At 55.1% G+C, this 15,605-nt stretch overlaps 2 protein-coding genes across 3 annotated transcripts in view; one reads left to right on the top strand and one right to left on the bottom strand.

Annotated features, from left to right (window-relative positions):
* The window catches only part of Ptp4a3 (protein tyrosine phosphatase 4A3), a 33,063-nt gene extending 20,607 nt beyond the window's left edge, over nucleotides 1-12,456 (top strand). For both annotated transcript variants that reach the window (XM_027403797.2, XM_027403800.2), the window contains exons 2-6: nucleotides 5,915-6,814; nucleotides 8,964-9,056; nucleotides 10,479-10,609; nucleotides 11,211-11,285; nucleotides 12,002-12,456. In XM_027403797.2, the coding sequence (XP_027259598.1) occupies nucleotides 6,710-6,814; nucleotides 8,964-9,056; nucleotides 10,479-10,609; nucleotides 11,211-11,285; nucleotides 12,002-12,119 (522 nt within the window). In that variant the 5' untranslated portion in view covers nucleotides 5,915-6,709 and the 3' untranslated portion in view covers nucleotides 12,120-12,456. The remainder of the gene's footprint in view (nucleotides 1-5,914; nucleotides 6,815-8,963; nucleotides 9,057-10,478; nucleotides 10,610-11,210; nucleotides 11,286-12,001) is intronic.
* A 2,031-nt stretch (nucleotides 12,457-14,487) lies between these two features.
* Nucleotides 14,488-15,605, bottom strand: part of LOC100763350 (maestro heat-like repeat family member 5) — a 63,211-nt gene continuing 62,093 nt past the window's right edge. Inside the window, exons 27-30 of the mRNA XM_035438800.1 lie at nucleotides 15,344-15,466; nucleotides 15,093-15,195; nucleotides 14,832-14,906; nucleotides 14,488-14,588 (exon numbers count right to left, since the gene is read on the bottom strand). Of these exons, the coding sequence (XP_035294691.1) occupies nucleotides 14,488-14,588; nucleotides 14,832-14,906; nucleotides 15,093-15,195; nucleotides 15,344-15,466 (402 nt within the window). The remainder of the gene's footprint in view (nucleotides 14,589-14,831; nucleotides 14,907-15,092; nucleotides 15,196-15,343; nucleotides 15,467-15,605) is intronic.

The following is a 15,605-nucleotide window of genomic DNA, read 5'->3' on the forward strand; positions in this document are numbered from 1 at the left end:
TGCCCTGTCAGCCTCAGAGAGCACAGAGTTGAGGGTGGGCTGTTGGGGGTCAGAGGTCCCAAGTTTTGAGACCTATGATGCCTGATAGACCTCATGAATGATTACCTAGTTCCACTGTGTTCTGCCAGCCCTTAGGAGTGACAGACTAGCCTTTGGTCTGCAGTGGTGCTAGTGGAGCTGGTGCCTGACAATATGAGGATGCCCATGGAAAGTGGGAGTCTGGGTCAGCACATCACCACCAGGCCCCACAGGGCACTGTTCAGGGTGAGCCTTGGTGGGGACTGTAACATGAAAAATAAAAGACCCAGAGACTGATACTGGGGTTCAAACTTCAAGCTGAAGGTCAGAAAAGCAAGGCAGCTGGCCACTAGCTCTTACCTCAAGTTCATGCTGAAAGGGCTGACCCATGCTCGAGCTCTTCACCAAGCCTCAAACTGCTGCCTCTCCTCAGTGTGGCTGGAGAATCCTCAACGTGGTGGGAGAATGAATACTTACTGAATACTAAAGACCCTGCTCCTATCTTTTATACCCCTCTAGTGCTGGGATTAAAGGCTTGTGATCTGTTACTCTTTTAGACTGATTCAGTCTCATGTATCCCTGGGTGGCCTTGAACTCAGAGATATCCATCTACCTCTTAATCTTGAGTCCCAGGATTAAAGGTGTGTACCACCACCTCCTAGTTTCTGGCTGCTGGGATTAAAGGTGTGTGCCTGGCCTCTATGGCTTGTGATTGACTTTGCGTTTCTGAATTCTCAGGCAAGCTTTAATAAATCATAAATAATATATCACTACAGGGACATCAGGTGCCTGCCCACTGGAAACCCAGGTCTGTTTCCTCACAGCTGTTTCCAGGTCATAGACCAAGGGATCCATGACATGCAGGGTGTTAGCACCACCTGAGAAGGTGGCTTCTGTTTCTGGCAGTGTGCCCATTTATAGAGTTGCTCTTAGGCACAACAGGGGCTAGCACTGGCCTCAGGTGGCACAGGGCATCAGGGAAGATGGTCAATGTAGACACCAGGAGTGTGCCCATCTCCCTCTTGGGTCACTTCCTCCGGGAACCCTTCTTTCCACCCTGCCCGCCAGAGCACCTGCCACTTGAGGCTCTCCTGTGGTCTCCATCCTGTGCATGGTTTCAAGTATCCTTGAGGGACTAAGTTGGGGGAACCCCCCCCCCCAGGCAGGAGGCAAAGGGGCAGCTGACATGGTGGCTTCCTCTGGGAAGGCACGCAGCTGCCATTAGGTGGCATGGGTGTCCTCTCCTCTAAAGTTCCCCCAGACCTCGAGGGCTGAGGTCTCATGATAGGTTCTGGCTGATTCCCCAATCTGGACCTCTGCCTAGAACGCTGGGTCATTTGTTCCTTCCATAAACAAGTGGGAGCTTCTTGGTGCCAGGCCTGGGTGGGAGGTGGGGTGGGGGGTGGCGTTGAGTGCTAGGTTCCTCCTCCCAATAGAGATGCCTTCCCTGGGGCTGGGCACATGGCCAAGGAGAGTGGAGGTGGCATGAGGTTAGGGTGAATGGTTAGTGAGGAGTTGCACCCATAGAGCTGGGGGACACAGGGATGCAAGAGCTTTGGATGGCTTCCTAGGGACTGGTGTGGGTGGAGCCTGCTAGGGTCTCTCCTTCTGGCACCAGAGATGGGTGCTCTGGGAGGGCTCCAAGAAGGCTCTGGATGTGGTATATATATAGACTTCTCCGAAAGGCCTGGGGCCCTGCCAGCTGTAGCAGGTGCCCCCAGGGCTAGCTAGAGGCCCCAGCTGGGAGTAGCACTTGGGGCCCCATTTGCAGCCTCAGCTGGGTCTGTCACTAACAAAACCTTTTCCAGACATGGAAACTGTGGTGGGCCACCAGAGGTGGTTTGCCTCTGCCTTCTCCCAGCCACTTGGGGCTGGGACCCGCAGGATCTCTGCAGGTGGGCAAATCTCCAGACGTGGTCCATCTTTCTGGCTTGGGCAGTTTACTCAATTCCTCTAAGCTGTTGGATGCTGGTGTCTTGTGGTGTGTGCAGATTCTGGTCAAGGTGAGGACTGGTGGGAAAGCTGAGATCATGAAACTGGAAGCTAGAGTCAAGGCAATTACTGTTCTGTTATTTATTTATTTATTTATTTATTTATTTATTTATTTATTTATGGGTTTTTGAGACAGGGTTTTTGTGTGTAATAGCCCCGGCTGTCCTGGAACTCTGTAGACCAGGCTGGCCTCAAACTCACAGAGATACACCTGCCTCCCTAAGTGCTGGGATTAAAGGTGTGTGCCACCACTGCTCAACTGTGCTGTGTCTATTAGCATGGTATTTTCTTGGGATCTCTTGTGGCCGCCTGGGTTTCTGGGGTTAGCCCGATGGAGCTCCAGTGGGACCTTCCAGCCTGGACACTATCAGCCAGGAGAGAGAGAGAGAGAGAGAGAGAGAGAGAGAGAGAGAGAGAGAGTGAGTGTAGGGGTGGGAGGGGATGGGGGTGGGGTGGCAGGCTCTGCTGTGCCAGTTTGGCTAATGAGACTGCTCTCTGGTAGTATGGGGTGGGGCATGCCCTCTCTTGGCCCAGATCCAACCTTCCAGAGCCCATTCGTCCCCCTAGCACCAACTACTGATTGCAGGTCCAGGCCTCTGTCTGGGAGCCAGGCTTGGAGCTGGGTTCCCAGCAAGACAAGGCCTCTAAGGGATTCTGAGAACCTGAGCTCAACAGACCCTGCTCCAGAATGCTCCCAGGGTGATGCAGCCACTGCAGCAGGTGTAGACTGACATCTGTCTCCATTCTTGGGCTGGATAGCACAGGGTTCCTGCCTGGGATGCCCCAGGACAAAACCAGGACTCTGTCCTGTAGGTGGAGGCAGTGGAGCCTAGGAGAAGATCCTACTGGCGAGTGCCCTGGAATGCTGCAGGAGAGCTGGGTGGGTGTCAGTTGCCTTGGAGATGAGCCAGTGTAGAGCTGGCTCTGTCTGCTGTGTGACTCTAGAGTGTGCCTAGGCTCGGTGCCTCAGTTTCCTCAGCTGTAGGCTGGGGTGGTGTTGGCTCTTAAGGTGAAGTGAGGACTAGTGGTGCTGGACACAGTAGCTGCTCAGTAAATGCACAGGAGGCTGGAGAACTGAGAGGGGAGGGTCCTCCAGGCCGGTGACCCTTCTGCAGAGGGAAGTCCTGCCTAGCAGGATGCAGAGAGGGGAAGGCAGGCGGGTCCGAGGCGGTCCTCCCCCTTCCTCCTTCCTCTTCCTCTGCTGGCCACGCCTTTGTTTGCCCCGCCGTCGCGCTATCTTTAGGCAGCAGGTGCGGGAGCCGCTGTGAGTCGGGTCGCCCGTCGGTCACCGCCCCCCACGTGACGCCGGGCGCTATAAATAGCTGGGCCGCGGGCGCCCAGCATCCGCCCGGAGCCGGCGCCGCTGCGGAGGGCGTGCGCGGGTCCCGGCCCGGCCGGCCGGCGTATGGAGGCTGCCGCACGCCTGTGGGCGCGGGTGAGCCGGGATAAGGGCGGCGGGGACCCGGCCTCGAGGACACTTCCAGACCCTAACCCTACTGGGATGGGCCCTATATGGGATGGCGGCTCCCTTCCGGGCTGGGTGGGAAACTCCGCTGAGGTCCGGGAGCTGTGCGCCCTCGCCACAACCCACCACGGACAGGTCCTTGGGGTCCCTAGCCCATCCACGAGCAGCCTTACTTTTCCTAACGGCGCAAAGCCGTGAACTGTGACCCCTGACTCCGAGTGTCACACAGGGTCCCATTTAGGTAGGTCCCATCACTTGAGGGTGGGGCCTCTGTGAACCTCTCTGTGTCTTCTTTTTCCCTGGGGTTCAAGTGTTCCCGATTATTAGAATCCAGGTTGAGAAAACCAGTGTTGCTGGATGGTCCTTCCATGCTCCTCTGGCCCATGCCCTCATCTGGAAAAGGGGACAAAAAATGGGTCTTGAAAAACATGCGGGTCTTGGCAGCAAGCAGCAGAGTGCTTGGGATACTGCAAGAGTAGGCTGGCTGGGATAGAGAAGGGCCAGTCAGAGGAAGGCCCAGGCCTTGGTAGGGTTCATAAGCACGAGGAGTGGTGAGGATGTGGTGGCTTGACTGAGTGCCTGGACCCACAAGGGTGAGGCAAGCTGACCTCTGCATCTGCTTTCACTAGGAGCTGCTGGGATAGGAGATGTAGGTATCTGGTGGCCCATGAGCCTTGGGTCAGGTCTGTTAGGGTGTAGTAGGGCAGAGCTCTGGTGGAAGCCCTTCCTTGTTATCTGGGCTTCTCAACCCCATAGAAGTGATGTGTAAAGGGAGGGGCTCCTTTTCGTGGAGGGCAGCCACAGTGTGGTTGAGCCTGGGTACAGGTGACTGAGGCACACTGTGGGCATGCATGTTCCTTTGCTCTTACTTGGGGGTGTAGCCCAGCTTGCAGTGGACTGTGCAGTCCAGCCTGGAGACTTCTACACCTGGAGCCCTGGTCTCCATCCCCTCAGGCCTGGGGGGAGCATTACAGGTAACTCAAGTTTCCTTTGCTCAGATGGCTAGGCCGTAGCTATGAGTGGCAGAGCTAGACCATGGCTGTTGCTCGAAGGGTCTCTCAGCCCCACCACCATACTGCAGCTGATAGGTACTATCAGCCCTACAGGAGCCTGCAAGTGTTCTCTGGCTTCTTGGGGCTTTCTCTTCTCTTCTGTACACACAAGGGCATTGCAGTGTGCACACGTGGGATGCCCCTCCCATGAGGCCCAGGTGTTTGTGTCATAGCATGAGGCTGTCCTTGCTTATACTTGGGCTAGTTGTGGCTCTGCATGTGCAGAGGTTGAGGACCTGGTCACCCAAAGCAGGCACAGGACTCCTTTTTGCTCCCCCCCACACAAGGTGCCCCTCCATCTTAGCCCTGCCAAATGATGGCTAGGACTATCTGTGAGCTGTGGCATTGCCCTGGCATGGAGTACTGAGCTGTTCCCAGGTGTAGAAGGTGGTGAGTGAGGAGCCTGTGCTGCCTGGTACAGCTGAGCCTTGGACCGGGAGGCCTGTGCCCACAACTTGAGGCAAGAGTCCAGGGTCCTAGGTTGGGCCCTTCCTGCAGCCAGGCTGAGGCTCCCAGGGCCTGGTTTGCCCGGGGGCAGCTGGAGAAGTGGGTGCTGAGGCACAGGCAGAGGTAAGAGGTATGGGTAGAATTCTTCCAGGTGGGTGTCTAGGAGGGGCCTTCCTTTGGACAGAGGAATGCTGGGTGGGATATGGGCTGAATTCAGGGGCTCAAGCTCTACTAACCACTGGGTCATAGCCCAAGGAACTGTCGTGTCATCTTGTTCAACCCCTCACTGTGTGGGTGGGAACCAGGTTCAGAGTCTCCCAGACCCTTGAGAGGGTGGCAGGGGGCTGGCTGCCATTTTGATCCCTTGCAGCTAGTAAATTTAGAGACAAGATGGGGTGGAAGGGATGAGGCTGATGTCCTCAGGTAGTATCCTTCCCCAGGTCCCTGTTGCGGTGTGACCCCCTTCCTGGCCACCTATGCTGTCACCTCCTTGGCATGAGCCTGGCAGTTGGCCTTTTGGACTGTGGTCTCTTGCAGGGCAGAATATCTTGTTTACCTCTAGTGCCTGGCAAGTCCCAGTAAGTGGTAGCTGTGGGTAGAGATTACAGAAAGCCCGAATGGCAGCAATTGAAGCCACTCACCCCCTATCCCTCTGGCAGTACCCATTGTCCCTTGTGCTGTGGCTAGCAGTCCTAAGGGAAGGACCACTGTTCTCATGGGCTTTGAGGTGGGGAACCAGTCTTGGTGGCCTGGCTTCTGTTGCTGTGGGTGTACTCTTGTGGGGTTCTCATTGCTCCTGGCATGAACCCTGATGCCCTCTTCACTCTTTTGTCACCCCAGGAGCCTGGGGCAGCCCTGACACAAGATGTCTGTCCTGTGTTTTCACATGGAGAATCTGAGGTCCTACAGGAACTTCCCATTTCTTTCTCCCCTCCCATAGACTGTGCCTTCTGAAGACCAGTGTGTGATTGATGGAGGAACTCCAGGAAGGCAGCTTTAACTACTGCTGTTCCCAACATCGTGGATGCTGTTGCTGAGGAGGCCCGTGCCTCTCTGGCTCTCACCATTGCCCTTGCCTCCCAATGGCCTCTGCTGCCAGGCCAGGGGCCAGCACTGCTGCCTGAGCCAGCTGCCCCTCTCCAGGACTTGCCGTTTCCTGATGGGGTAACGTGACAGACACCCCGGATCAGAGGCTGCCTGCCTACCACGGCCCAGGGCTACCAGAGTTGGTGGAGTTCAAGTTCATTTTCCCTTTGGTCTTGAGTGCTGGGCCCAGCTCTGAGCAAAGGGGACTCTTCTCCATCCACCCATGCAGAGAGGGTGTCCCCAGCAACGACCCCATAGAGGACAGTGTTCTGCAGCCAGAGTCACCAACTTGAAGTTCTCTTTGTTCAGTTTTTTTGGTTGTTGTTACTTTTATTTTCACTTCCTTGTAACTACTCCACTCTGAGAGACAGGACTTTGGGGCTGTCCATTTTACTGGGGGAGGGGGTTTTGTTATTTTTCCTTTTCTTTTTTAGAACTGGGTTTTCTTTTGGAATTATCAACCACCAGGCAGCTTTCCTCTCCTCCCAAATTATTTGCACAATATTTGTGCGGGGTGTGGGGACAAGGTTTTAAGAAATCTTTTATTTTTTGGACAAGCACGGGGATCTCACTGGACTTGGTGTGGGGGGCTGGGGGACCCCCTGTGCAGCCCTTGCTGGCTGGTCCCCTCCGGGTCCCCGGAGGAGGCATGGCCCGCATGAACCGGCCAGCACCTGTGGAGGTGAGCTACCGAAACATGCGTTTCCTCATCACACACAACCCCAGCAATGCCACCCTCAGCACTTTCATCGAGGTGAGTACACTGGCAGGGCTGGGTGGGAGTCCTGGGTGGCTCAGGGTGTGATGGGTGCTGGTGATCAGCTGGGTTTTCTGGAAGTCTGGCTGCATTCAGGCTTGTGGGCACTGAGCGGTTGTCCTGACCCTGGGTGACCTTGGCCTCTGCAGAAACTGAGCAAGAAAGAGGCTGATGAGACAAGGGCTGATGGGGGAATGGCCTGGAGACAGATGGAAGATGGGCTGAAAGAGCTACCTCCTGGCTACTCCAGCCCACAAGCTCAGGTTCCAGGAAGTCTTGGGGAAAGGAAAGTGACATGTGGAGAGTCTACAGATGTCTGTTGTCTGTAGCCATCCTCACTCCAACCCCAGATGTGACCGGTATTTTTTCAGAGCCTGTGTGGGGACTAGAGGTGGGGGCCATCAGCATGGCCTCATTGGGGACCCTGTGCAGGTCTCCTTGCTGCAGACTTGGAATTGCTTGCAGAGCCAGCAGCTGATTGCTGGGCAGTTAGTGGAATGGACTTTTGTGGCTTTAATTTCTTAGTTCTCTCCTCTGTGGCAGGAGCTAAAGCCCTATGGGCTTGTGGACATCAAAACAGGAAAGAATGTAGGCCAGGTGGTGGTGGTACACACCTTTAATCCCAGCACTCAGGAGGCAGAGGCAGGTGGATCTCTGTGAGTTCAAGACCACAAAGGTACACAGAGAAACCCTGTCTTGGAAAACAAAACAAAACAACAACAACAAAATAACACCAGGAAAGAATGCATAGAGGAAGGCAAAGGACACCCTATGTCAGAGAACCTGGGTCCCGGACACATAGCTGGGCACTACACTAGGGAAGACTGCCTCCCTCACCAGTGAGAACCTTGATAACAGCAGGGCCTGATGAAGGACCAGAAGAAAAGCACTATGAGTGACCAGGACAAGAGCTCAGTGTGTGACCAGGATGAAGTCTGTGTGTGACAAGGACGAAGGTTTAGTGACCAGAATGAAGGATAAGGGTTGGGGTGTGAGGAGGATCAGGGCTCATTGCATGGCCAGGATGAGGGAAGGTTTGATGTGTGACCAGGATGAGGGCTTGCTGACCAAAATCAAGGCTCAGTATATGACTAGTGTCTGGGATCAGAGTGTAAGTAGAATGAAGGCTCAGTGTGTGTGACCAGGATGAGATGTTTGAGTTAACAGCAGGACCCAAGAAGGGACTAGACAAAAAGCACTGAGTGACCAGGGGCCTAACATGTGACCTGAATGAGACCAGCATGTAAGTAGAATCAAGGCTTAGTGTAGGCATAATGAGGGCTCATGGTGTGAGTAGGGTTGGAACTGAGTCCTTGGTAGCTTTCTCCTTGATGGACTCTGCAGCGTCCCCATCATCTCTGAGGTGGACACTCCCTCATTTTTCTTGCACTCTCAGAATAGTAGGGTCCTGGCCTTGCCGTGTCTGGTGTTCCCGTCACATAGCCAACAAGACCGAGTCATTCCTTACCACTCCCAAAATATCCACTGGGAGCAGGTAGGTGAGGGTTGGCCCTGCTTGCGGCTGTGGGTATAAATACCCCATGTTGGCTGTGAGCTGAGTGAACTTTGCTCTGAAGGGATGGGACTTCCTCAGTGGTGTTTGGTGCCACCCTGTTGACTCTGGTCTTCAACCCCTGAGGTCTGCTTGCTGGAGACTCCAAATGGCCTCATGGAACACACTCAGACAGCCCAGGAAGGGAGGACTGTGCAGATGCCAGGAGGCTGTCTGAGGCTTGGGCTACCCTGCTGGGAACTGAATGGCTTTTTCTGAAGAGCCAGGCCTTGCTGCTGAGACTCTTTGTTCTGGGTGCTGCAACAGCGGCATGAGGGACAGGACAGGGCTGAAATCACAGTGGTTGAGCTGTGTGCATTTTAACGAACACAGGTGGGCTCCTTAGTTTCTCCAGGTAGGACAGGGACAGGTGACCTAGAAGTACCAGCAAAGGCTACCCTGCCAGCCACTAAGCATCCAAGCCCACCAGCTGGTTTATGAGGTCTGCTTGTCTCAGGGGAAGTGGCTTGAGGGGACACAGCTCTGCATAGGAGCTCCAGAGGGGCAGGCCTTTGGGGACTTAGCAGGGGTAGAACTCTGGGCTGGCCAGTTCTGGGTTCTGAGTCCCCCTGTCTTTCCTTCTTTTCACCCTAGGACCTGAAGAAGTATGGGGCTACCACCGTGGTGCGTGTGTGTGAAGTGACCTATGACAAGACCCCTCTGGAGAAGGATGGCATCACTGTTGTGGTGAGGGGCATGTGGCTCTGGGCACTGTGACTGCCCTGAGCAACATCTAGACAGTAAATTTGGGGCTCTTCACTGTGATGCTGGGCTTTCTGTTGCCGCCCGATGCATCCTGGGCTGTCTGTGCCTGGGCTGGTGTGTGGGACAGATGACTCTGAGAAAGTCATCTCCTGAGGTCAGGTTGCACATACTTGTCACTCTTGGCCGTTGCTTCCAAACAGTTGGCTTGTCTGTGTTGGGGCCTGTGGGTCCTGTTAGGTGCTCCAAGTCCGTTGGCAGCCCGTAGCCTGTGTGTGGTTCCCTTTTGGAGCAACTGAGGCTTGGAAACAGACATTCTCTGAGACCACAGCTAGAAGTAGGAGGGCTCACATGGGGAGTGGCATTCCCCTAATGGTGCTGTTTCCTCACCTGCTGGGTGTACTTGGCACTATGGGTTGGGGCTTGAGCCCTGTCAGCCCTGGCTGGTAAAGATGGAGACCCTTTTGTACAGATGAGGTGGGGCTCAGTAAAGTGCCTGCCTGGCTCCCCTACGGCTCCCAGGGGCTTCTCTTCAGCCTCACATTGCCTGCTGTGTGGAAGCCTGTCTCCTGGCAGCAGTGGATCCCGAGAGACCCTGAGCAGAGGCCATGGGTAGGGATCCTAGCTGCTGTTTCCTTGGCTTCTTGACCCTGGGGGCTCAGCTGAGTGGAGGAGGGGCAGCCTTGGAGAACTGGTCATGGTGCTTGGAGGGTCAGAGCAGAGCCAGTTCCTTGGCACAAGGCCTCTCTTCCCAGTGCGGGTGAGTCAGGCCTGGTGCAGCAGACCCTGACTGGCTGTGCTGAGGCCCTGGTGTCCTGTCCTCAGCACCAGAGTGACCCTAGGTTACTCCCCTGTGAGGATCCTGTGTTGATGGGCTCTCATATCCATGGCCTGACAGTTTGTAGAGGGAGGAAGAGCTTGGGGTCTCACAGGCCTGGGAGGACTCCCATTGTTGACCCTTCCTGCTGAGAGACCCCACAGGCTGTTCTGAGACTCAAGGGCCTCCCGCAGTGTGGGTGTTCAGGGGAGGGTGACTATAAGATGAAGGCATGGCAGCATCTTGGTTGCCCAAGGTTGCCCAAGCACATCTCCCTTCCTCTGGAGAGACATGGGTTAGGCTCAGGACAACTACATTAACTGGTGGTCTCCAGGAACTGCCTAGTTTGGAGACAGAGAGAAGTAGAGAGACTCCCAAGAACCATTCTCCATCAGCTAGCTCCTGCAGACCCATGTTGGTTTACCCAGTAGCTGGGTTCCACCTCTGTCTTTCCACACTGTGCCCCAGCATACCCTGGGCTGGAGCCTTCTCCATGCAGGCTGGCTTCCCCCTCCCACCTGGAACTCTGAGGGACAGGGGAAGGAAAGCTAACATTCATAGGGCAAGTCCTTAAGCATCTTCCTTTGTAGGACTGGCCCTTTGATGACGGGGCGCCCCCTCCTGGCAAGGTGGTGGAGGATTGGCTGAGCCTGCTGAAGGCCAAATTCTACAATGATCCAGGCAGCTGCGTGGCTGTGCACTGTGTGGCAGGCTTGGGAAGGTGAGTGATGGTGGCACTCATGACTCTGTTGCTGCTGGGAGCACAGCCTATGCTTCTGAGGTCTGACTTTATTGTTTTGTGAGTTTGGATGTGGGCCATATCCACTTGACCTTTCTAAGGCCCCGGGGTTTCCAGGCAAGTCCTTTCACAGCCTGGCAAGGAGGGCCTCTGTTATGATCCAGTCACTGTACCTCATGAGAAAAAGAGCTGCCATAAAGACAGGCTGGTCACCCAGGCCTGAGCCCTGTTCGAGGAGGAACAGCTGCCCACACTAGATGGAAATGAGCCAGGCAGGGGAGTAACCCCTATACCCCTCTTGCAGGAGGGCTGGAGGGCAGGCTCAATGGCCAGTATACTCATAGTTGTTTTTCTAGTTTAAGCACAGAGAGGTTGTCTGCATCTCCCCAGGTTGCACAGGAGGGGCAGAAGGAGCCAGACTAGAGCAGGTAGTTGGGCTGTCTAGAGTCTGTGTCCTCCATGGGCAAGCTGAGGGAACTGGGGATTAATCAGGCTCTCATGCGCCCACTTTGTCAGGTGACCTGAGGCAGAGATGAGATTTGGTGTGGGGCCTCAGATAACCTCAGCTTTCTTGTTCTCGAAGGGCTCCAGTGCTCGTGGCGCTTGCCCTTATAGAGAGCGGGATGAAGTATGAGGATGCCATCCAATTCATCCGACAGTGAGTAGCCAGTGTGTGTGGATGACACTTAGGTGGATCTTGGCAGCTGGCGGGGCTTAAGCTGTCACCATGGCCTCTCCTTACCCCTCACCCCTCACTTCTGTAGCTGTTCCTTGAGAAATTCTCCTCTCTCCCCCATCCCTGGCTGCTCCTCAGCCAGTACTTCCTTGTGTTAGGGTAGCCTTCCTGGGGGACCCCTGTCTTCTTGATGTTCTGGGCAAGGACTGCACAGGTGATGCTGCACCCCAGCCTGTGGGTTATGTGTGCATGTGTGTGACATATCCACCATGGATATGTGGACACCTTTGTGCTGCCTGAAATAGGCACAGCCACCTCTTTCTCCCTGGGGCAGGCCCCGTATGGCCGTAGCAGTGTGGGCTTACTAGCCTGCAGGTGTCCTTAGGGAAGCCTGGGCTATACAGATGGGTAAGCAACCTAAAGAACTATGGTAAATGCAGACACACAGCACTGAGGAGGTGCTGGCTAGCTAGGATGAGATGTTCCCCAGCCTTCCCTAAGCTCAGGCCTCCCAGCCTCTCCCCAGAGCCCCAGCCTAGCCTACCTCCTATGGGTCTATCCATTTAAGGCCACATAGATAAGGACAAGAAAGGGCCTGCTCCAGTCCCACTGGAGTCCCATAGGGTTTAGAGTTTCCTGGGGCAAAGCCAGGTGTCCAAGCCAGGCCTTATGACTCCTCTGCCTGTTCCTGCCTGCAGGAAACGCCGTGGGGCCATCAACAGCAAGCAGCTCACCTACCTGGAGAAGTACCGGCCTAAGCAGAGACTGCGGTTCAAAGACCCACACACTCACAAGACCAGATGCTGCGTCATGTAGCTCAGGCCTTGGCCCTGTATACCCTTAACTCCTGTCTCTCAGTGCATCTGTGTCTAAGGAGTCCAATGGCCGTGTGTGTTCCTGCTCTGTCCCTGCCAGTGCCCATGGCTGTTTTTCTGAGGCTGTCCCTGGACTTCCTGCCAGTTCTGTCCAGCCCCTCCACCCCCTGCTCAGGCCTCATCCCTGGCCTGTGGACTGCAGGTGGGTGTTTTTAACCACTGGGCCCAGTGCCTCAGCAGCGCTGCCCTCACCCTAACCCATTTTCGGCACCTTTGTTACCAGATCCTGGGCCTTCAGGTGCTCTGGACTCTCAAGGCAATAAATCAGCAGCTGTGGATGTGTGTGAGGAGTGTTGCAGAGCCAGGGAATGGGGTCTGGATCCTGGGAGGCTATCTCTGCTGTCCTGTGTAGTCTTGCTGCTGCATGCCTCCCTGGCACCCTCTGGTGGCTATGTAATGCTCTGGACCTGCCTTGTTTCTACAAGTTCTTGACACATTAGTGTGGATTCCCAGCTTGGACTGGTGACAGTTTTGGTGTTGGAACATTATAAGGTGAGGTTGGGTCCCCTCTGTAGGACAGAGTGGGGTTCACTTGGAACTTTCAGTGGCCTCCACTCCCTCACCCATGCAACCTGTGAGATTTGGCCCCAGTGGCCCCTGGCTTAGGAAATGACCTCCATTGCCCAGAGGGTAGGGCAGCAGAGTGGTGTGGGGTACAGGTAGATCTGAGCATGTGAGAAAGTTGGGTGCCTGTGTAGGGCCTGATCTTCCCGCTCACAAGTTCTGACAGTAGTCTGGGTCTTCCTTTAGCTGAGGATGGTGAGGGACAAAGCTGGCTATACATGTCAGTGTGCATGCACTGTCTGTCCTATGGCACGACACCACTTAGGAATGTGATCCTCAGACCTTTACAGACCCTGTCTCCTCTGTGCCTATAACAGACCCAGGGCACCTTATTGTGGGAAATTACCAATACGGAGTCAGGTAGAAATATAAGGGTATTTAATAGGGAAAAGCCTTACTTACAGAGCAACCTAGCCAGCCGGCGTGGTAGTGGTCTGTACAGTAAGAAGCAAAGAGAAACTGAAACTGCAAACGCAGTCACACTACATCACTCTGACCACGCCCTCACAAGCGTGGTCAGGCACACCTGTAGCCAGCCCCTAAGAAGGCGTGGCTACAGCTTCCCCTACAGCACCTCCCCACTGTACTTGTCACCTGCCTTGGGTCTTTCCCTCTTTAAGATCCGTATGTCTGCCTAGTGGCCTCCTACGCTACCTAGCACTGGACTAGGTCCCAGAAACCATAAGGGCCCACTTAGAGCCCCAGCAATCTCTGTTCCTGCCTGTCCCAGCAAGGCAGGCCTTGTGGCAAGGTACAGCCTTTTGGGGGTTGTTCCTTCTCCAAATTCAATAGTGGTGACCTTGTGTGTGCTGGAAGCTCACCGCACCTGTGGCATATTTGCAAGAAGTTATCGTTTTTTTCAGCCTGCCATCCAAGTTTTCAGCACAGTGTCCCTGCCCCAGGAAGCACATAGTCCAGGGCTGCCAGAGATGGGCCCCAGCATCCACTCAGATGAGGGCATGCAGGGCCGACCTAACAGACTCCATAAGGCCAGGGGATGTAGTGTGGAGGCTTTTGGATGGTGAGCAGAGGCTAGGGTTTGAAGGCTAGCTAGAAGGTCCCTTGCTGGAGCTGGCTGGTCTAAAGGGTCCCGAGAATGACAAACTATGGTGAAGTTCCCTAAGCTCTGTACCCACAGGGCCTCTCTGCTGTTTCTTAAATAGAGGCTGAGGTGGGAGGCTCTGCCTGAGAAGGAATTGGGGGCACTCTCAGGGAGTCAGGTACTGTGTTTTAGAATCTTGCAAATTTGGGGGTAGATATCCAAGGTCTTCGTTTGCAGCTGGCTGGCCCTGCTGGAGGAAGACCCTGACCTGCGATAGAGAAGCCTGCTGGAGTGCCCTTCACTTTCACCTTCCCCCCATCCCCTGCAGAGCTCTCAGCTAGGGACACTGGAGACTTTCACCTTGGGCATCAGTCCCAGAGAATGGCCTGGGCTCTGGTCACGTGGCATTGATCTCATCCCTGAGCAATCATTAGCAGTGTCTTTCACAGACCTTGCAATTTGTCTCAGCCCCTTCCCTCCTTGTCTGTCCCTGTCTTGCCAGTATCTTCTGAGGGCTTGGCTTCGCCACAGTAGAGGGCTGTGTGTGTTCCTGCTATGGCAGGCAGGAAGCCGGCAGCTATTACGCTTTCTTGTTGAATCTAGATTTTTCTTTCTAATGGAAAAATGTTATACAACCAAGCTCTGTGGATAGGTTTGGGGCAGGGCTGTTCTGGGAGTAAAGGTGGGAGAAGACGGCTCGAAGTCACTTCTTGGATCTGACTGACACCTCCCGGAGGAATGCAAGCTGTCTGGTGGCAAATTCCCGGATGCCAGGATCTGGGTCTTTTTTGAGATCTTTAAAAGCTTCAAGAGAGAAATACAAGTCAAAGGTGAGCCCAGCCTGGGAGCAACCTTCCAGCCCCACAACTGCAGTTCAGTTTGGGCAGGAGAGTAGGAGAGCTCTTTCTGTCCATTGCCAGCATGGGGTTCCCTGGTGGATGGGGTCTGCTCAAGAGGCCTAGACCCTTGTCTTTGCCACCATCTAAGATAGGCATGCTGCAGGAGGCTGGGAGGTGTGGACACAGGCCCAGGGTATGGGCTGCTCACTGGAAAATAGCAGCTTGGTGTCCATGTCGTTTATCATCTGTGACACGGCCCGAGGTTGGTAGCAGGTAGTATACCCTATACAAGCAAGATGGAGAGCCATGGCTGCTGGATGGAGGCTGCTCTGGCTCAGCCCCCAAGAGCTTACAGAAGCCCCAAACTCCTTAGCCCCACGCCCTTCTTCCCATCTCCCTCTTTCTCTTTCTCTGCTATGGTAAGCAGGCAGGGTGAGTGAGGACTTCAAGCCTGGCCCATTCTGCCCACCTATAAAAAGAGCTGCCCAGGTCTTGATGTGGCGATGATGGCTGTGCAGGTAGTTGATGGCCTGAGACAAGTGCATGCTGAACTCCTCCCGGCCATGGGTCATCTGGCCAGAGGAGAGCCACCTGTCACTGCCAGGGTCCTCAGGGACTGTTGACCTCTACCCCTGCCAGCCTCACCTCCCTGGGAAGGAGAGTCCATGGGGTGCAGCTATCTCAAGTCCCCACTACTGACCCTAAACCCTGGCCCCTCACCAGGCAGGTCCAGAGGAAGTGGCGGGCGCTGAGGCCAGTCTCCCAGGCCAGTGTGCAGAACAGGGTGTGCCGTGGCTGCCAACGGAGCAATACGGCACAGCGGTAGAAAGTAAACTTGGCCTGCTGTGGAGACAGCCATGGGAGGGGTCACCCACTCCCTGTGTGTGGCAGAGCAGGGTTTTCCACTCCCAGAGACCACAGGTGCAATGGGCACCTCGGCAGCCCGCTGGGAAGCTGCTCCTACCTAGGGTCACAGTGCCCT

This window comes from Cricetulus griseus, chromosome 2 (genome assembly GCF_003668045.3).
Source record: "Cricetulus griseus strain 17A/GY chromosome 2, alternate assembly CriGri-PICRH-1.0, whole genome shotgun sequence".
Lineage (NCBI taxonomy): Eukaryota > Metazoa > Chordata > Mammalia > Rodentia > Cricetidae > Cricetulus > Cricetulus griseus.